We start from the raw sequence: 21,484 nt of genomic DNA on the forward strand, positions 1-21,484 counted from the left end.
ATTTCTTGATTCTAAATTTGGTCTTCTTTCCACTACATTACAAAGGCTTTCATATTAACTTTCATTTCATGTATACCAAAATACCTTTCATAATAGAGAAATTTTCTATCATACAGTACATGGATAGCTATACAATCCTTTAAGTGAAATAGCTCTAAACTCTTTAAAAATATCTAAAAGTCAATTCTGTTGAAAGAAACCCTGAATTTTTTCCTAATTATCTTATATGACTTTTTGTTCATGATCATATTTTATGGAAACTAGAGAAGCACAGTATTTAATGCTGGAACTAGGACTGCCTGACACTGCCCTGGGGCTTCATCTTATTCTGGAGCATATAGATATACATGGTAATAGAGATGCTTCAGAAGTCCAGTTTGGAGAAGTTGACTAAAACAGGAAAAGCAGCAGGAAGATCATCTAAGTCAGGGAACAGGGACTCAGGCTACGATACTAGGAGCATAAGATCAAAGGTTGAGAGCTCAGTTAGAGGCCTGTGTCAGTGTCTGGGCATCAGAAGGATCTAGAAGGGAGAGTAGTTCTGAGCTAACTCAGTCTACCTGCTTCCCAGAGCCAGCTAGAGTTTTGTCTTCCTCCCACTTCTGACTAATATACCTGCAATTATAGGCCCAAACCCATTCACAACCACCGTGAGGCCAGTTCTGTCTGTAGACAGGGTAGAAATGAAGGGCTCTTTTCTTAGAGATCATTTGGCCCAATGTCAAGACCTATTCTTATTGATGGTGCTCATAAACTAGTACAGTTGACCCTTGAACAACACAGGTTTGAACTGCGCAGGTCCACTATACACGGATTTTTTTCAATAAATACATACTATAGTCCTATGTGATCCATGGTTGGTTGAATCTGTGGTTACAGAACCTCAGATACAGAGGGCTGACTGTGAAGTTATACGTGGATTTTCAACTGCACGGGTGTCAGTGCCCCTAACCCCCCACGTTATTCAGGGGTCAACTGTATTTCCCTGTGCTACACACTTTAATATGCATTCTGTGGGGGAAAAAACCCATATTCCAGGGCACATAGAGAGCACGTGTGGTATCCCAGTGCCCCAAGTAGCCAATGAAGAAACCGGTTTAATTTTGGTTCATCCAGCTTTTCTCAAAAGACCTGGGAACTTTTTTCCCCAAATACCTGTTAATGTCCTGTGGACTTAGTTTTGAAGCTTTCTGTGCTGGTTCTTTGGCCTAGTTCCCAAGCTGAGGGGGCTCATATCCTCTGGATAAAATGTAACTGTCCCTCCACCACCACCCCACCTCACTGATTTTCTATTGCCAGCCTCCCTGGACTGTGGCCTGGCTGAGTCCTGCTACCATCCCCTCCATGGCCTTAACCGACTTTCCCAGAGTCAACATTGTGGCCCCCTGGAGGCATGAAAACTTGCAAGACCCTGCCTGTTATGATGCTATTTTTCAAATCCTACCCACTTCCACTCCTATCTGCTCTGCTCTGTAACCAGCTCAGACATGGGTTCCCAGGCCTGAGTCCTAGATAGAAACGTCATACCTGGCCAGAGTTCAGTGGAAAGGGATAAGGGACATCCTGATATGACAGAGGAGTAACAGTTTTTCACTTTAGAAATATATTCATTTAAACATTACAGTGAGAGGAAGAAACTCTTACTCATCTTTATATTCCAGAGTTTTGTCTAACACACAGTAGTAGATGGTAAGTAGATTTGTATTAAATGGAATTGATTTGCTTCATGACCAAGTCCCTTCTTGAACCTTAGTTCTCAATGTGTAAAGCAGGAATGACCATAATACCTACCTCAGGGAAGTGTCTTTGCAGGATAAAATGAGATAATTATAACTCTAAATTGCTCTATGGGTGTAAGGGATTAAAGGCCAGAAAGCTCCTTTTATTTTGCTTTATTTAAAAACCTATGTATTACTGTTTTAATGACTGAAGAACTAATCCAATTTTGTAAATATGTTCTACTATTTAATAATAGCTAATATTAAATAATAAAAAGTAAATAATAAAATTTCTAAACATAAACATTTTTTTCCACAGCTCGATAAAGCTATGTTTATTTTAAATGACGAAAACCAGCCTATACCTTTTTTTTTCCTGATTCGGTCCCCTCTGTTATATAGTAGTGGGCTTCCAGTATCAGTTTTTTGATATCTTGGATTGTAAACTTTTAAAATAATCACTATACAGGGCTTCCCTGGTGGCGCAGTGGTTAAGAATCCGCCTGCCAAGGCAGGGGACACGGGTTCGAGCCCTGGACCGGGAAGATCCCGCGGAGCAATAAAGCCTGTGTGCCACAACTACCGAAGCCCGCGTGCCTAGAGCCCGTGCTCCACAACAAGAGGAGCCACTGCAATGAGAAGCACACGCACCGCAACGAAGAGTAGCCGCCGCTCGCTGCAACTAGAGAAAGCCCTCACACAGCAAAGAAGACCCGACGCAGCCAAAAATAAATAAAATAAATAAATTTTTAAAAAATAAAATAAAATAATCACTATACATATAAAGCTGATATTAATTTCTTATGTAAGTCACTAATTATTATGTGTTTCTTAGTAGGCACAAATGAAAAGCGGTTTCGTTGTTCAGCTTTGTGACCTGTTTTTGTTTTAGAGAAGCTTTTATGCAACATCCTAGGCAACCCTGAGCCTAAAAGAAGGAGTATTGGAAATGTAAATGCAGTATGTTCATCCCTTCCCCCAGCCTTCATCATTATCTAAGCAAGCAAGACACATTTTAGTCATTCCCTCATAAATCAAGCCCTCCAGCTCTTTAATCTCTTTCCTTTGTCATTCCTTGAATTTCCTCCAGTATGTGAGCCAGTGCCTCAGCCCTCCTCAGTCCTAACCAACAAGTTGTCATTTGAAGCTCCAAGGTGACTTATTAGATTTATGTGCTTCTACGTTGACTTGCCCTGTGGGGCTGACCTGGTTCAATGGAGTACACATACTGCCTCTAGAAATATCGTAAGGATAGAGTTTGTCTATATCCATTTTTTTTAACTCCAAATTCATGTTAGAAAGAAATATTGTCTTCCAACTTCTTTTCCGAGAATAATATTTGACCTAGCAATCTATCGAGATCCATATGAGACAATGTATGTAAAACTAGTTTGCCAGGTATTAAAGGTCATGTAAAACAAAGTGGGAAACAAAGTAGCAGTACTGTAGTTGTTACTGGCTGCTCTTTGTCCCTAAGAAAAATGCTAATATGTTTTGCTATCTCTCTCTCCTCAAAATAATAACTTTTTAATAAATATCCATACTCGGACTTCCCTGGTGGTGCAGTGGCTAAGAATCCGCCTGTCAATGCAGGGGACGCAGGTTCAAGCCCTGATCCGAGAAGATCCCACATGCCGTGGAGCAACTAAGCCCGTGTGCCACAAGTACGGAGCCTGCACTCTAGAAGCCGCGAGCCACAACTACTGAAGACCGTTCGCCTAGAGCCCGTGCTCTGCAACAAGAGAAGCCACCGCAGTGAGAAGCCCGCGCACCGCAACAAAGAGTAGCCCCACTCGCCGCAACTAGAGAAAGCCCACGTGCAGCAACGAAGACCCAACGCAGCCAAAAAATAAATAATAAAAATAAACTAAATAAATTTTTTAAATAATAAATAAATAAATAGCCATACTCATTAAGTCTTCATATGAGAAATTGTACCACTTCTTTCCCAAGGCTAATTATTGGTTTCTTCAACAAAACAGTGATATTTTGAATGCCTAATGGTGACTTCAATTAACTAAATATGTCAAATTGAACAGTGTTTTTAAAGCCCTCATGTAACTATATAATTGTTCAAAATAATGTAATCATGCTCTCAAATCATAATGAGGGTCACACGGAATCTTATAGGAATTTCTTTTAAAATGGATTCATTTTTGTATAGGATTCAACTATGCAAGAAGGATGAAAAGAAACTGCCCAACTCAAATACAAAAGAAATACATTGACATAGATCCATTACATCAAAATCTTTGGAGATGAGACCCAGGCATCAGTATTTTATATAAAGTCCTCAGTGTGATTCTAAAACTAAAGCCAAAGCTGAGTATCCCTGCATTAGGCAGCTCGACAACTGAATCTCCAAATTGTTTCCCTTTTGCCAACCATTAATACCCCCTGAAAACATTAATAAGGCGATTATGAATAAGACATCATTGGACATAAGGGTGTGAACCAAGAATCTCTATCCTTTTCTCTAAAATACAATTTGATGGAAAAGCTGGATGCTATGATTCCTGACTAATTAGTACCCTGAAATGGTCATGCTGTCTTTCAACCATCCAAATCCCCATCAAAATGAGTGTCAGAAAATCATGTGCCTTGGTAAACAACATGGCCTGTGTTTGCAGTATATTTATATTCCTTCACAATTGTTTGCATTCCTGCAAAACTGTGAAGTGTTAACAAGCTCCTTTTTCTTTTTTTCTTCCAGGGAAACGATATTGACCCTGAAGCAGTTAAAGGTGAAGTGTTAAAAGTTGGAAATAAGAGCTGTGAGAATATACACTCACATTCTGAAGCCGTTTTATGTACGGTCCCCAATGACCTGCTGAAATTGAACAGCGAACTAAACATAGAGGTGGGATTCCTGCTTTCCTCTCATGATGTAAATAAAGATGCCAGCGTAATTATGTCACTTGCAGGCTTGAAATAAATCATTAAAGCTCATTTGTCTGTTGGCTTTAGCTCATCAGCTCAGCCTTGGTTCTTAGTTGTTATTTTAGAAATAGTGAGGTTTTTGTTGCACTGTCTCCTTCCCAAGCTTCAAAGGGTGGATCTCAAAAGTCCTTGCTGGCCACGCTCCTCTCCATCATGCCATGTTCTTGCCGAAATTTTCTGTAATTCTCAGGAGGGATAAGGACACATTCAATAGGGCCCTTTCCCCACCTCTCACCATTCCAGGAGGCCAGAGCCAACACACTACTGCCCGCTACAGTGATCTCAAATGCAGAGACCCATAAGTAAAAGAATATGTATGCACTGGATGAAGTAAAATAAGAATTAAACTATTTTACAGTAACTTCTTTCATGTAAACAGCTAAATCAGATAACTGGGAACCAGAGTGAGTGATTTTTTTTTCATTCTTTTTTTTTAACAGCTTTATTGAGATTAATTCACATACCGTACAGTTTATACATTTAAAGTATACAGTTCAATGGTTTTAGGTATATTACATTATTAATTTTTTTAATTATGGTAAAATACATATAAAATTTGCCATTTTAATCATTTTTTAGTGTACAATTCAGTGGCATTAATTACATTCACAGTGTTGTGCAACCGTCACCACTATCGAATTCCAAAACTTTTTCATCACCCTAAACAGAATCTCTGGAACCATTCAATAGTACTGTCACAATCCCTCCTCTTCCCCAGCCCCTGGTAACCTCTAATCTACTTTCTGTCTTTATGAATTTGCCTACTCTAGACATTTCATGTAAGTGAAATCATATAATATTTGTCCTTTTGTGTCTGGGCTTATTCTACTTAGCAAGTTTTCAAGGTTGATCCATGTTGTAGCATGTGTCAGATCTTCATTCCTTTTTAAGGCTGAATAATATTCCACTGTATAGATATACCACATTTTGTTTATCCAAGAATGTGTGATTTTTAAAGGGTTCCTGAAGTTTTCCAAAAAGTTATGAAATGGGAATGTATGAAAAAATTTAAAAATCAAAGAAGGCTGAATCATGAGATCAGAGTTTGGAATTAAAAGGACCAGAAATCCTAAAAATCATACCATGTCAGAGCTGGAAGGAACGTCAAAGACTTCTTCTATGTATCAAAACTGAAATAAAAATATTCTGAGACTTTATTATCCCATCATAATAATAATATGATTACTACTTATGGGGAGTCTCCTGTGCCCTCTACCCTACCCTCCAGGACAGAATTAATGTCCTGTTGTCTCTTTTTCTTACTATATGTTCATACTTCTACAGTACATATCATAGTGTACTATAATCATTTATTTTTGTGTTTGTCTCCCTTTCATACTTCAGTTCCTCAAAGTCAGAGACTGATTTTTATCTTTTTACCCCCTAATACCTAGTTATAAGTACAAACAGCTATGCATAATGTAAGTACTTAAGTGATTAGTAGCCCCTAATTATTTGAACACTGAACCAGGATTGAGGAATGCCTTAAATACTCTGAAGGCAATTATGCCACTTCTAGAACGGTAATAACCAGGTAGTATTTTGAGCCCAGGGAGACTGTGATTCAACTGTGTAGTGTATTTTGTATCTATCATGGCTAAATTCTGACTTTTATTTGTCATTTTTAGTGGAAGCAAGCAATTTCTTCAACCGTCCTTGGAAAAGTGATAGTTCAACCAGATCAGAATTTCACAGGACTGATTGTTGGTGTTGTCTCAATATCAATAATACTCTTATTATTACTTGGGCTGTTCCTGTGGCTGAAAAAGAGAAAGCAAATTAAAGGTGCATTTTTTTGGTTATTGTTTGTTGTAAAGGAGTTGCCTTAAGAATACAGTTGTTGCAGTTTATAATTGTCATAGATTCATGTGTGCGGTCTTATGCAATCCATAAAACCCATGAGTTCTGGTCACTGGGTCAGAGTCTGCTGGGACCCGTGATAGCCAAGTCTTTAACGAGCTCTTTCTCTCTTTCTGTTTTAAGATCTGGGCAGTGAATTAGTTCGCTATGATGCAAGGGTACACACTCCTCATTTGGATCGGCTTGTAAGTGCCCGAAGTGTAAGCCCAACTACAGAAATGGTTTCAAATGAATCTGTAGACTACAGAGCTACTTTTCCAGAAGGTATACTTCAGTTTATTGTTCTGAGAAATACCTATACCTATACCTCAGTGGGTTGTGGCATTGTTGTTTACTTTTGGTTTTGCCTTTATATTTTTATAAAAATATAAAAGAAGTATTCACCTCTTTGTTGGCCAAAGAAGTATTTAATTTGACACAGAGTTACACGGCTCTTATTTTAAAATGAACTCATTTACATATTATATGAGATTTTTAGAGTCTTTAAACTCTGTTCTCACAAAAAGGTTCATTTTAAAATCATTTGAGCAAAGATAAGGTGTTTATCATCTGAGTGCAATGCTAAGAAATTGTGAAGCTCTCTTTAACAACCCAGGAAGAGTTAAGATAGGAAACTTATATTTATTAAAATAGAAGTTGGTACAGCTACATTTTTTTACCTGTTGATCCTCAAACGTTTGAATTATACTTTTAGCCCTCCTTTGAAGGATTCTCAATGAACTATTAGTACTCAGCCTTTTACCCACAGCATCCCAGGACTTGAATATATTTTGAGTCTTATCCAATAAAAACCTTCAATTATGCTATTTAAAAGGGAGGGTTAACATCATCTGTTTTGCAAAACATTAGACCTAATAATTGTCAGATTAGCCAGAGCGTTTCACATTGTTTTATTTAAAATCTCCTGGTAAAAGCAAAATGTCTGTATTGTATCTGCTCCATTATCTTTAGAAGTTACAGGACGTGAGTCAAGTACAAGCATTTCCCTGGTTGAATATTTACCACTGGATAAATAAAATGAGTCACAGACAGTTGAGGATACTGCAAAACTTAGAAGTTGCTCATCAAAACAAGTACAAGAGCAATGAGGCACTTAACATTTTAACTTTTTCAACACTTACTGCCTCTTACTTTTTCAAGTTTATGTTAGTTCTATAGGGATGTTCTATAGACACTGTTAATATTGTCTTTTCCCACATGACTCCCTTTATTTTTAAGAATCCAAGCCCTTAACAACATGGACAAATCAAATCCAGTTTATAGTTTTGAAATTTAGATCTGTTTATTATTTTATATTCACATTTAATGGCTCTAATTTGAGATCATTAAAATTCACAAGTAATTCTTTTAAAGAAGCATATTTAATCTTCCTTCAACCTCATTACTCACCAGACCTCTGTCATCATTGCTAAGAAACTTGAGTTTCATTCTCTTTCCTACATTGAACCTACTCCTTGGAGACATGGAAAAATAAAATAGGCAAAAGAAAGTTATCCAGAGAGAAGACTGAGGAAATGCACAGCCAGCACCTAATAAAGAGGCACCTACAGAGCTTCTCTCTCTGTGTGTGGTGGGGACAGCACCCTTATCAGTCTTTCATGCAGACCTAGAATTCTCTGTGTGTCAGACCAGAAACACACACTGATGGTTTAAATTGGTTTGTGTGCGTGTTTGAACTTAGCCCAAAGGTCAGTACAATTTCTATGCCAGAGGATTTTTTCCTGTGCCTCATCAAGGATTTCCCTTAATCTCTGCACCTCTGAAAATTTAGAACCCTGATCTCTAGGTGCAAAGGTTTGAGAAGTGAAGGCAAAGGAACTGAGTTTAAAGAGGTTCATCCGCATTTCCATCCCCTAGGAAAGGTTTGGAAACCCTGACTCTGGAATTAAAGGAACAGACACCCAGCTAGGCTCCTTCATTCCCTTACCCATCCAACATCTCAAGCACTCCCCTGATGTTCTACATCCTTTTAAGGTTGCATCTGTCTCATTTCCAGCTGGTGATTACTATAACTACAGGTGGTCCCAAAGCTCTCCTGGAACCACTGTTGAAATTTACTGCTCTGGACAAATTGATGCATTAACCAAACTGTCCAATGTGGCAGATACTAAACATGTTTAAGTGGGCTTAGGAATAGTTAGGGTACCATCAACTTTCTTTTTAATGACCCTCTCTTAAGTTCTGATTTTCCTGCTCCTTTGCAAACAAACAATATTTTCTTTTGGTGCTAATGGGGACCCCCTCATAAGCCTCTCCCCTCTCCCTGTGTCATATACTAATACATTTCAATACCCAGCCTAGTTTGTCTTCAAGTCAGTTGCTGCCAGTATCATGCCCTCTCCTTGACCTGTATGCATTCCCACTGGAAAGGGCTAAGCAACTGGTGGCTTTTTTGCCTTATCTGGCATTAAGAAATGTATTCTCAGCCCCATAATTCCCTACCCCTGAAATGGAAAAGTTTCACCTAGAAAAAAGGAACCTTGCTTGAGGCTCTTACAGTTTTGGTTATAAAGATCAACTTACAAGGAATGCTGATCTGATCCCTTTCCAAGTGTCCTCAACTAAGCAATGAGAATGGCACACTAACCCAATTCTAATTTGCTTTCTCTAAAGAGTGATAACACTAGATCTGCTGCCATCACCACAGTATGGAGAACTTACCACGAACGTGAAAAGCTTTCAGTTCTGAAATTTTAGCCATTGCATATTTCTAGTCGTTTGTGTGTATGTGTGTGTATTTATATAGAGAGATACAGATATATAATATTTCACTTTACATATTTTTCATTGACCAGGAATCCACATAGGTTTTGAGCAATACTGATTCATTCCATTGATAAACACTAGTCTCTCAAAAGGCATCTTTTTTCATTTTCTTATAGTTGAGTTGGATTTTTGTGGGAGCCAGGCAGTTGCTTGACTACTTTTGCTGCTTTGCATTCTTAAGAATATAGTATATTAAAAAACAAACCTCAAGCTTGGCTTTTTGCTATACATAAAAAGAGAAATGTCTAAGGAAATGAAGAGGGAAACAAGCTTTCAAAGTTACTGCTTAATATACTTACAAGAGAATCAATAAATTTTTTTTTAAACACACACACGCATACCTGTATCTTTTCCCAATTTATCATTTTATTAAACCAATTCCTTTGTAAGGGTTTTTCCTACCCTCATTCAATGGTACAACCATCATTCTTTAAATTTAAATTTAAAATTTGGTTTTGTTATTAATTCAATTTGCTGCCCCTGTTGCAGTCCCCACTAAGTGAGGTTTCACTATTGTTTCTAATAATTTTGCTTTATCTTGCAGACCAGTTTCCTAACTCATCTCAGAATGGGTCATGCAGACAAGTGCAGTATCCTCTGACAGACCTATCCCCCATCCTAACTAGTGGGGACTCTGATATATCCAGTCCATTACTGCAAAATGCTGTCCACATTGACCTCAGTGCTCTAAATCCAGAGCTGGTCCAGGCAGTTCAGCATGTAGTGATTGGGCCAAGCAGCCTGATTGTGCATTTCAATGAAGTCATAGGAAGAGGTAAGTATTTCCACTCAGGTTTTTGTTAAACACGATTTTCCAGTAAGCATTTTATCTTCTGCCTTTGCAGATTAGGAATTAGACAATGGTGAAAGCAACTGACAGAGCAGTGATAACAAGTGCACTTGATTTCTGTTCTGCAAACATACAGCCCTGCAAATCACATCCATGGGGATTTGCCCCTGTGCATGGAGACAACCTGATAATCTCCCAAACGTATTAGAAATAAATCACATTCCTTCCTCACCCTTTTCATAATGACAACTATAATTTCTTGAAACGTGCCTTTCACTTCCTTCTAAAAATCATTCTGTTACGTTCCAATATTTTTACTCGTATCTCCTTCCAGTCTTTCTCTACCCTGAGAATAGTGACTAACTCTATGAAGTACTGGTTTATAGCAGTTTGTATACTGCTGGACAGCATCAGAAGACAGGGAATTTATAGCCTTCCCTTGATCTGAAGCAACATACATCATCTCTACAATGCACTCCAATTTCTTTATACAAAGAGGAATGAATATTTGTAATAAGCCAGCCAGAGCAGCAATAACAGCTAGCGTATACAGTCTTTGAGGAAATATTGAGCAGGAAAAGAAACCAACCGGAAGCCAGGAAATTAACTCCACTCTTCCCTTTTTTTCTAAAAAGCTTTTACCTTTAATACTGAATGGCCTCTGATCCCTCTTTATTCAGTATGTGCTGCAAGAGGTAGCACAGACATCAGCCAGCATGATGCAGAAGAAGCTGATGGGACAATTTGCCTTTTGTGTTCACAAGGCCTTCCCATTTTCCTGTGAAAGCATCAACACATTCCTCTATCACATACTCCAGATTTTAATCCTTAGCATGCTCCCCTTCCCAAACAGCAGCTTCGCTGTTAACAAACGTGTTTCACATCAGAGTAATATATAGTTCTTTTACCAGCCTATAAATCCCAGTAATTGTACCAGTTTTGGAGTGCGTGGCTTCACTAATTATGTTCTAATTCTACATATTGTAAAATTAGTATTTTATCATGAAAGGTGCTAAAACTGGCAATTATCTCTCTTATAAAGTAATAATCATGAATGATTCTATAAATATTAACTATTATTTATTTATATGCTTTCCCCAGTAGAACGTGAGCCCTCAAGAGCATTTATTTAGTCACCTTTGCATTACAGGAGAGTAGACTAATGCCCAACACTCACATGCTAGACACTCAGGGGGTCTTGGCCAGCTGGACAACTTAATTAATGACTTACACAGCTATCAGACATTTGGCACCTCTGGGGAAAATTACTGCCACTGGATGAAAGGCTACCATTGGGAAAGTGATGTGGCTAAAACCAGAGAACTAGATGAAATGACTCAGAGTGAATTTGCTTCATTTGGGCGATTGCCTTTCAGTTTCTGCCAACCTGGATTACATACTAACCGGTGACTAAAGGGGGAAATCCTTATTCTATAATGCTAATCTTATTTCTGATGGTGGCATTTTTATTTCATTTCAGTTTATTGGAATATAGGGAGCTTATTTTATTGTATTTCTTTATGTGGGTAAAACTTTATTTTCGTATTTAAAAGATGTTACTTGATCCTTAAAAATAATGTTTCTTTTACGAGGCAGATGTTACTTCTGTTTTCAGTGGTTCCACTGTGTTTGAATATTTTATTATGTTAACCTTTAATAACAGTTACATCACCTAAATATTTACCATGTATTAAATAATCATATTGCTTGTATCTTTGGGTGAAATATATTACATATACATATTTCACAAACATATACAAATAGTGGTATTGTTAATCAAAAGCATAAGAAACAATGCACTTTTTCCCCATGTAGGAAAAAAAGAGAAATGAAGATCATGAAGAGCTTAATAAATAATATTGCACAATTAAAAGTAATGTGGCACTAACCAAGTTCCCTCTTTCATGTAGGACATTTTGGGTGTGTATATCATGGGACTTTGTTGGACAACGATGATAAGAAAATTCACTGTGCTGTGAAATCCTTGAATAGTAAGTTATATTTTATTTAACAGTGGAGTACACTTTTGTGGTTTGCAAACTAATAAATAGTTCATAATAAAATGTTGATTTACACTTTCCCTTGTGGAAAAATCAGCAACTGCTGGAATTATGAATCTAATCCTGAAAATTTGTTTGATCTAAATTCTTATTGATGGGACTTCCCTGGTGGCGCAGTGATTAAGAATCTGCCTGCCAATGCAGGGGACATGGGTTCAAGCCCTGGTCCGGGAAGATCCCACATGCCACGGAGCAACTAGGCCCGTGTGCCACAACTACTGAGACTGCGCTCTAGAGCCTGCAGCCACAACTACTGAGCCCGCATGCCACAGCTACTGAAGCCCACGCACCTAGAGCCCGTGCTCTGCAACAAGAGAAGCCACTGCAATGAGAAGCCTGCACACCGCAATGAAGAGCAGTCCCCACTGGCCACAACTAGAGAAAGCCCACGCGCAGCAACGAAGACCCAATGCAGCCAAAAATTTTAAAAATATATATATAAATAAATTTATTTTTAAAAATTCTTATTGAAATATTTCCTCAGAAATTATCCCTCAGAGCCCTCATAAATAAGAATGAAGGAGAAATGAGGTTTTTGATGAGCCTAAGTATCATTTAAATATGTTTGGCTTATAATATTTGTTTTGCAAGTGATATTTATGGAAACTATGGGAAGCATGTTGGCACATACAGTAATAATGACTCATTTTACCCAGAGACATTACTATAATTATTTTTTAACCATGACTTCCATCAAAAAGATAAAAAATGAAATAAGAAAACAGGAAAAAAATACGCCAGCAGAAAATTGAAAAATTGTAAATGTGGTAATATCTCGTTTATCCACATTTTTGGTGAATGAGGTATTCCACATAAATGAACTTCCTTAACAAGTGATACTTACCCTCTTTTAGTGCTAGACATATATTTTTTAATATTATCTGCTATTGAGAAAATCTTTTTAAAATGGAATGCATACTCTTTTTAAGAAGCAGGGAATGCTGGAGTTACTCAGTTTTCCTGGGTCTCTCCCAGGTATGCATGTTATTAAACTTTGCTTAAAAAAAAGAGAAAAGAAACACGGAATGCTTCCAAACATAAACTAAGACTTTATTAATGACCCAGAGCCATAATTATGGCATAAATTACTATCTTGTACAACCCAATATACTCCTCATACTAGAGCTTTCCTGGCTTCACCTTTGCTGACAGGTCTCACATGTCAAGTCAGTGTGCTTGCCTTTTCTACCCCCATTTCTAAATTTCTGCTCATAGTTTGAGGCAGCCTGAAAAAATGTTAACAAGATATATTACAGATTTATATTGGAATTAATAAGCTTTCAATGCACACGTGAAAGGTTCTCCTACAAGGTACATTATTGCCAGAAATATTTCAGCTTTTTTAAACATAAATCTCCACGCTGAGCTGTGTTCTGTATGGTTCATTTTGTTGAAAGTCTAACCACAAGGTAATTAAAGGGACAGTTTATATGAAATCTAACTACAAACTGTGATGGATTAAGTATAATTGTCAATAAGTTTGCCTCACTAAAGAGCACCACTGCCAGTTGTACTCAGAACAGTCCTAATGCCAAGAAATCTTTCTCTGTCCCTGGTGTGTGCTGATCTCTATTTGGTCCAGATGGACTTCCAGGTCTTGGAATGCATTGCATTTGTAGAAGAATATCATCACTGACACTGATACTAATCAGATTAATAAATTATAGGTTGTTAACTCTTTATTAGTGCTGACTATTGTCAGGCCCTCGGGATCTCTATCTGGAAATGATTAGAAACTATTATAACAAAAAAGTCTGCTTAGATACCATAGACAACGTTTGGTCTTCAAATCCTCCTACTCCAGGGATTGAAAAACTATGGCCTGCTGCCTGTTTTCATAAATAAAGTTTATTGAGACTCAGCCAGTATTGTCTGTGGCTGCTTTTGCACTGCAATGGCAAGAGTTGAGTATTTACAACAGAGACCATAAGGCTTACAAAGCCAAAAATATTTACTCTCTGACCCTTTACAGAAAAGTTTGCCAACCCCTGCCCTAGACAATCACCACAGAAATGGACTGGCCTGCTTCCCTCTCCTTTTTCTGTAAGAGACAAACTATGATTCTGCGTGAGACGAACAGATTGCTAGACTCTTACAAAAACGGGTGCAGGTGGTGACTTAAAGGTGTAGCACAGGGACTTCCCTGGTGGTGCAGTGGTTAAGAATCCACCTGCCAACGCAGGGGACACAGGTTCGAGCCCTGGTCCGGGAAGATCCCACATGCCGTGGAGCAACAAAGCCCGTGCGCCACAACTACTGAGCCCACATGCCACAACTACTGAAGCCCGAACACCTAGAGCCCATGCTCCACAACAAGCGAAGTCACCGCAATGAGAAGGCTGCGCACCGCAATGAAGAGCAGCCCCTCCTCGCCAAAACTAGAGAAAGCCCGTGCGCATCAATGAAGACGCAATGCAGCCAAAAATAAAATTCAAAAAAATAAAAAGTGTAGCACAGGTGACATCATTCACTCAGAAGTATTGTAAAGAAACACTCTGATGATAAGGCATCAGGGCAAGATGTAGCCCAATGGTTTTACATTCCATTGCTCTCCCTCTCTGAATTTGACAAAGTAATCGTTGTCCCTGTAATGAAGTTAATGTCTCCACTGCTGGCTTTCTCAGGAATCACTGACATAGGAGAAGTTTCCCAATTTCTGACCGAGGGAATCATCATGAAAGATTTTAGTCATCCCAATGTTCTCTCGCTCTTGGGAATCTGCCTTCGAAGTGAGGGGTCTCCACTGGTGGTCCTACCGTACATGAAACATGGGGATCTTCGAAATTTCATTAGAAATGAGACTCACGTAAGTATATTACCAAACTTATTAACTCATGAACTAGCTGTAAGCCAGCGAGCCTTCCAAAACGTGCCTGTTTTGAACCTTTTTAAAAGCTTTTAGCCAAAGAAGCACATATAAACTGTTGGCACCATTCAAATGGACAGAGGCCAATTCAATTCGCTGGTTCCTCAAAATCCTCTATCCTAGTAGGAAGATAGTGATACTTAGAAGGGTCTCCTGGGGGGCAGTGATTCTTACCTGCACTGCAGCATACTTCCTCTACCATCTGCTGGATAGGTACTCATCTTTGAGTACCGACTATATGCCAGAAAAAGCACCACACAGGAGACGTAGAGCCAGAATGAGCCTCAGCTTTCAAGGAGTTTTAACCTTAGAAGGAAGAAATACATTGAAAATTAATTATAAATGGGTCTCTTACTATTTTTCAAACTTGCCGCCCACTCTTCTACCTCAGGACCTTTGCACTTGCTATTCTCTCTGCCTGGACTACTCTTCCCCAAAATATTCACATATCTCAGTCATCAACTTCAGCTTTTTGCCGTAATGTCATCTTCAAAATGAAGCCTCCCTGACCTGTCTAAAGTTGCAGCTGACCACCACACTCTCATGCCTTCTTTCTTGCTCCTCTCCCCTGCTTTGTTTTTCTTCATCACACTTACCCTCATATCATACACTAGGCCTGAGTTATCCAGTACTGTGGCCACAAGCCACATGTGAATGTGGCTAGTCCAAATTGAGATGTGCTGTAAGTATAGAATACATCCCAGGTTTTGAATATTTAGTATAAAAAAAGAAAGTAAAATATCTCATCAATAATTGTTTATACTGATTACATGTTGAAATGATATTTTGGATGTGCTGGGTTGAAAAACATATTGTGAAAATTAATTTTGCTTGTTTCTTTTTAATTTTTTAATGTGACTATTAGAAAAATTTTAATTACATATGTGGCTTGTGTTCTATTTCTATTGAACAGTGCTCTACTAGGCAATAAATAAATAATATATTTATATACACACACATACACACACACACACACACATCCCATTAGAATTCAAGCATATGAGGGTAGCTAATTTTGTGTATTTTGTTCACTGCTGTAGCAGTAACACCTAAAATAGTGTTCGGCACATAGACTCTCAGGAGATATTTGTTGAATGAATGAGCTCAGGGTTACAAAAGAGGTTCTTAGATGCTTGCAAATGAGGGTTTTCTAAGTGACATTTATGCTAGTTCCTAAAGGCTAGCAAGCAATGGCCAAACCAGGACCAAGGAGGGAAGGAGTCTCCAGAACTGAAGTCACAGATGGCCCCCGGCTGCTTCTTGGCTCCTGTGATCAGGCCTCTTTGGGAGTTATGAAGTAGCTTTACTCTTGATCAACAGCTTCATAAACATGGGGTCAGGTTCTCGGAGGAATAAGCTCTAGGACAGTAAAGAAATATTTTGCATTCAGTCAAAAGAAAATATTCCCTGGCAGTGAATTTTTGCAAATAAGATGAATTTACCTTACAAAGCACAAAGCTTTGGCCTTACCATACCCACTTTTCCACTGTAACTCTTGCCATTAACCTGATGAGTTCATCTGGTTGGATATGCCACCTTCTCTAGGTATTATTACCCCAGGGTTAAAGCATGATAGAGATTTCCTATTATACAGTACCATGGCCTTTTATAGTCCAAGGAGTCTATACTTATTACAACCACTAACAGATATGTCTTAGAGAAGCCTAAAACACAGGAAATGGCCTCTCCACATGCTGTATGCATTAAGGAGGGCTGTAGCCCTCCTTTCAGAGTCCCCACTGTCTGCCTCTTAAGTTCACAAACTCCACAGTGGTGCTGAAGAAGAGATATCCTGTTCCTGATGGCCAGGCACCAGTAGGGCTATCAGCCACAGTGACGTCTATGTGATTTCAGATACATTTCTCATAGGTACTAAAGGCATTACTCTGTCCATCCAATTTTGTGTGTTGAGCTTATGGAGAATGAGATTTGGGGAGGTTTGGGGTGATTTATTTATCTGGGAACTTCCTGTATTAACCGTGTATTTCTGATGCTCTGACCTGTGGGGACATGCTGACCCTGGAGAGACTGCCCCTCCCAGGACTAGCAAATTCCCGGAGGTATTAAACAACTCACCTTCAAAGAGCATGCCTTTCGTCACCAAACCAACCACTCCAGAGCCCATACCCCAGCCACCTCCTTTAAAGGGCTCTCACACTCTGGGACACTATCCACCTGCCCTAATCACTTCAAGACCAGGTACCAGACTACTAGGGACAGTCCCTATACCCCAGAGCCCACTGAAATTATTCAAATCAGCCAATTCTGAACCTGCTTCCTCTGCTTCACCCATTCCTTCCCACAGAAACCACAATACAGACTCTTGCTTATGTTTTCCCCTTGCTCCTTCTGCCTCCTTAACCAACCCTGGTGCTTCCCTGAGTGGCCTTGTATGACGTGGCATGCCTCCTCCTCTTGGGAGTTGTGAGTAACAGCCTTTTCGATGGCAGTTGTTCCCATCTGCTGGCCTTACCATACCTGAATTATAATAAAACCTGCATTTTAAAACACCTCCAGTTCCCCATCTGGAAAATGGAGCCCATATCACAGACGTGAGTGTATAAGGATTACCCAAAGTTTATAAAAACATCTAGCATGGTACTTTGCAAATAGCAGATACTTAATAAATTATTGCTGTTATCAACAGGGCACAATTTATTATTTGAAACAAGGTCATTCTTATAAACATTTCATAATTCTGAGATCATAGCTAGAACAGTAAATGCTTAGTTTATGCGTTTCCAATTCTCTTTGATTACAGAACCCCACTGTAAAAGATCTTATTGGCTTTGGTCTTCAAGTAGCCAAAGGCATGAAATATCTTGCAAGCAAAAAGTTTGTCCACAGAGACTTGGCTGCAAGAAACTGTATGTAAGTATAGGAATCTCTGTGCCTGCAGTCCAAATTAAGTGACAAGGAGAAATCTGTTTTCCACTGTTCAAAGCTAGAGAGGATGTTTTCTCTACTCATGCAAAAGTCCTTTATTTCCGTTACAGTTTTAAATCGATATGTAAGCACTGGGGATGTAGGCGGGGCTTTCAGGCTTTATCAAACAGAATTTAAAAGGAATTCTCCAGAGGGGGTCTTAAACAGCTGTTGTGTGCTCTTGCTTTTCTTTTTCCTTCCCACCCATAGCCCCCAGTGTTGTGGTTTCACACTGCATTAGTGTTTGGGAGGGAGAATTTGATCTTCAGCATTTTACACTGAAAAGGAGAGGGCTGGTAACACAAATACCAACATATTGTAACCTCCCAAGAGTGGATTTGAAGTCAGCCTGCAGAAACCCTACCAAAAATGGTATTTGGGAATGAATATACAAAGAACTTTATTTGTGTCTGGCTGCCTGGGCTGTATAATACAACAGTCAACAGTTTGTAGTTGATTTGTGCTTTCCCTTACATGGCACTGATTCATGGCCCATGGTATGTATGAATGAAAGAACTGTGCTATTAATTTCCTACCTTGGTTTTGGTCAATGTAACAACATAAAAGCCAGCTTAAACAAAAGATACATAGCCTCAGAAGAAATTGATTTTTGTTGAACCTTGCTGTTTTCCTAGATGCTTTATTACTATGTATCGGTTTTCTCTATTACCTCACTGGCAGAACATAAGAGTTGTACATAATAGCCTAGCCCACTGAGAAAGAAAAAGTAAAATAACAGTCCCCTCTCATATCTCCCCCATAAAACTAAGTATTGCTAATAAGCTGGCAAGTGAAAATTAGTGATTGCTTTGGGTAGTCAGTTGGCATACTCGATTTAGCATCCAAGGAAAGCTGGGAGGGTGGCCAATTTTACTACTTCTCCAGATCTACATGAAAGCAAAAAAGATTTTCTTATGCCACATCATTTATAATCTCTTTCCTTGGTCTGTTGAATTTAAAATGTAAATGTCAAGCATTTTTATTCAAGAATTCCATTGTAATTTAGTGTTAGTCAATACAGGCCAGATGAAGCCCTCCCTTCAGAAGTTATGGATTTCAAATACTGATGTCCCTTATTCTAATCTTTAGAGATTCAGCATCACTGTAAATTATTCTATTTCAGCCAACAGTAATAATTTTTGTTCTTTCTGTAGGCTGGATGAAAAATTCACTGTCAAAGTTGCTGATTTTGGCCTTGCCAGAGACGTGTATGATAAGGAATACTATAGCGTACACAACAAAACAGGTGCAAAACTGCCGGTGAAGTGGATGGCTTTAGAAAGCCTGCAAACTCAGAAATTTACCACCAAGTCAGATGTGGTAACGTATTGATCACCCCAACCTCCTCTTTTACTTTCATACCTAACCCTTTTAGTAGTTTTATGGGAACTTAATTTTTTATTAATTAATTTATTTATTTCTATTTTTGGCTGCGTTGGGTCTTCGTTGCTGCGCGCGGGCTTTCTCTAGTTGCGGTGAGCAGGGGCCGCTCTTCGGCGTGGTGCATGGGCCTCTCATTGCGGTGGCTTCTCTTGTCGCGGAGCATGGGCTCTAGGCACGCGGACTTCAGTAGTTGTGGCATGTGGGCTCAGTAGTTGTGGTGCAGGGGCTTAGTTGCTCCGCGGCATGTGGGATCTTCCCGGGCCAGGGCTCGAGCATGTTTCCCCTGCATTGGCAGGGGGATTCTTAACCACCGTGCCACCAGGGAAGTCCCAGGAAGTTAATTAAAAAAAAAAAAAAAAAAAAAAAAAAAAACCTTCAGCACCACTAATTTCAGTTTTCTTCAGAAGTAAAAACAGGCTTGACTGTCTAACAGGTACCCGTAGTATGTTTTCATAAGTTCATTCATTTATTCGGAAACATTTGTCCAGAAGAATAGCATGTTAAGTCCTTGGGAAGCCCAGAGCTGAACCAGGTATGAACCCTGTCCTCCAGGAGCTTTTGCTCAGCAGGAATGGGCAGGCATGTACGTCACTAGCTCACACAAAGTAGACTGGGATTAGTCCAGCCACTCACAGCTCAAGGGCAGAAGAAGCTGTAACTGAGGCACGTCTAGCAGTGTGGGCCTAGCTAGAAAAGTGCCCTCCTTTATCTGCAATGGTCATCCTCCTGTCACAGAACAAGCTTCTAAAGGCGTGCACCTGAGCTATGAGGGTAGGCAAGACCGTGGGCAGACTCACCTGGGCAGCCAAATCTACCACACTGCCCTTTCACCTGGTGGAGGAGGAGGTGCTTGAAATGGGCCTTAAAGGAGGATGGAATGGACAATGAAATAAAAAATGCCAATCCAGGTGAGGCAAAGGGGCAGGAAAGTATACAAATCTGTAAAGTTCTAAGGAAACAGTAAGCAGCGGTGATTCAGCAAAAATAGAAGACGCAAAGGGAACTTATGAGAATAAATTGAGAAAAATATTTTCATAGTGGGTCATAGAGATCCTTGGAAAGCAAACTAAGGAGTCTGGAATTTATTCTCTGGCCATGTGGAAACATTAAAGTGAATCAGATTACACTACAGCCTTTCTTCATTCTGTAAGATGTTTTGAGAGGAGTAGATGCAGGAAGACAAAGTGAGAGGTAGAATTTGAAATAATATAGAAATTGTAAGAACAGAAAAGAGTTGGAAGGAAAGGCATCTCAGAGGTAGAATCAACAATATTTAGCAAGAAATTGATGAAAGTCAAAGCTGAGCAAAGTTATATACTGGTGCAATTACAAATATGTGAAGCAGAGGAGCAAAAGCCGGTTTAGGAGGAAAAATACCAATTGAGCCTTGAACATATTGAGTTTGACTTGGGAGTAGGACATACAGGCAGAAGGGTCTGTCAGGCCGTTGGAAATGTGAATCTGCAGCTTGTACAAACTCTTTAGTTGTCTTAGTCAACTAGGGATGCCATAACAAAATATTATAGACTGGGTGGCTTAAACAATGGACATTTATTTTTTGCAGTTCTAGAGGCTAAAAGTGGGAAATCAGGGTGCCAGTGTGGTCAGCTTCCGGTGAGGAAAACACATGGCCACCTTTTCACTGTGCCTCATGCTAGGGAGAGAGCAAGAGTAAGCTCTCTGGTGTCTGTTCTTGTAAGGGCACTGACCCCATCCTCATGACCTCATCTAAACCTAATTATCTCCCAAAGGCTCCACCTCCAAATACCATCACAATGGGAGTTAGAGTTTGAATATATGAATTTGGAAAGGGGGGGCACAGTTCAGTCCATAGCAGAGGTCAAGGCTGGAAATAGGCTTTTGAAAGTCCAAATACAATTATTCAGAGGAACCTACATACATGAAGTGAGGGAGAAAAGCAGAGAGGAGGGAGACCCAGAGGAAGAGAAAGTTTCAAGAAGTAATGGGATATGGTCAGCAGGGTCCACTGCTACTCAGTGCACAAGAAGGGTCTTGGAAGCTGAATGACCTAAGTGATTTGGTCTAGAGTGTGCTGAGGAGCCTGGTGGTGGATGGAATATTCTATTTGCCTTTGATAAGTCAAGAGGACTGTGATATGTGGAGTTAAACTGTTAATGTCTCAGTCCTTGAGGATAACAACTGAAAACGGGAAAAG

The 21,484-nt window shown here is 39.3% G+C and overlaps 1 protein-coding gene across 2 annotated transcripts in view; it reads left to right on the forward strand.

Moving 5' to 3' along the window:
• Positions 1-21,484, forward strand: part of MET (MET proto-oncogene, receptor tyrosine kinase) — a 126,032-nt gene that overhangs the window by 94,663 nt on the left and 9,885 nt on the right. Inside the window, exons 12-19 of one of the 2 annotated variants that reach the window (XM_082399976.1) lie at positions 4,432-4,578; positions 6,287-6,443; positions 6,642-6,782; positions 9,829-10,059; positions 11,985-12,065; positions 14,759-14,940; positions 17,762-17,871; positions 19,080-19,245. In XM_082399976.1, the coding sequence (XP_082256102.1) occupies positions 4,432-4,578; positions 6,287-6,443; positions 6,642-6,782; positions 9,829-10,059; positions 11,985-12,065; positions 14,759-14,940; positions 17,762-17,871; positions 19,080-19,245 (1,215 nt within the window). The remainder of the gene's footprint in view (positions 1-4,431; positions 4,579-6,286; positions 6,444-6,641; positions 6,783-9,828; positions 10,060-11,984; positions 12,066-14,758; positions 14,941-17,761; positions 17,872-19,079; positions 19,246-21,484) is intronic. The other variant, XM_082399977.1, reaches the window with a different exon arrangement.

The sequence above is a fragment of the Balaenoptera borealis genome, assembly GCF_965194805.1.
Source record: "Balaenoptera borealis genome assembly, chromosome: 7".
Taxonomy (NCBI): domain Eukaryota; kingdom Metazoa; phylum Chordata; class Mammalia; order Artiodactyla; family Balaenopteridae; genus Balaenoptera; species Balaenoptera borealis.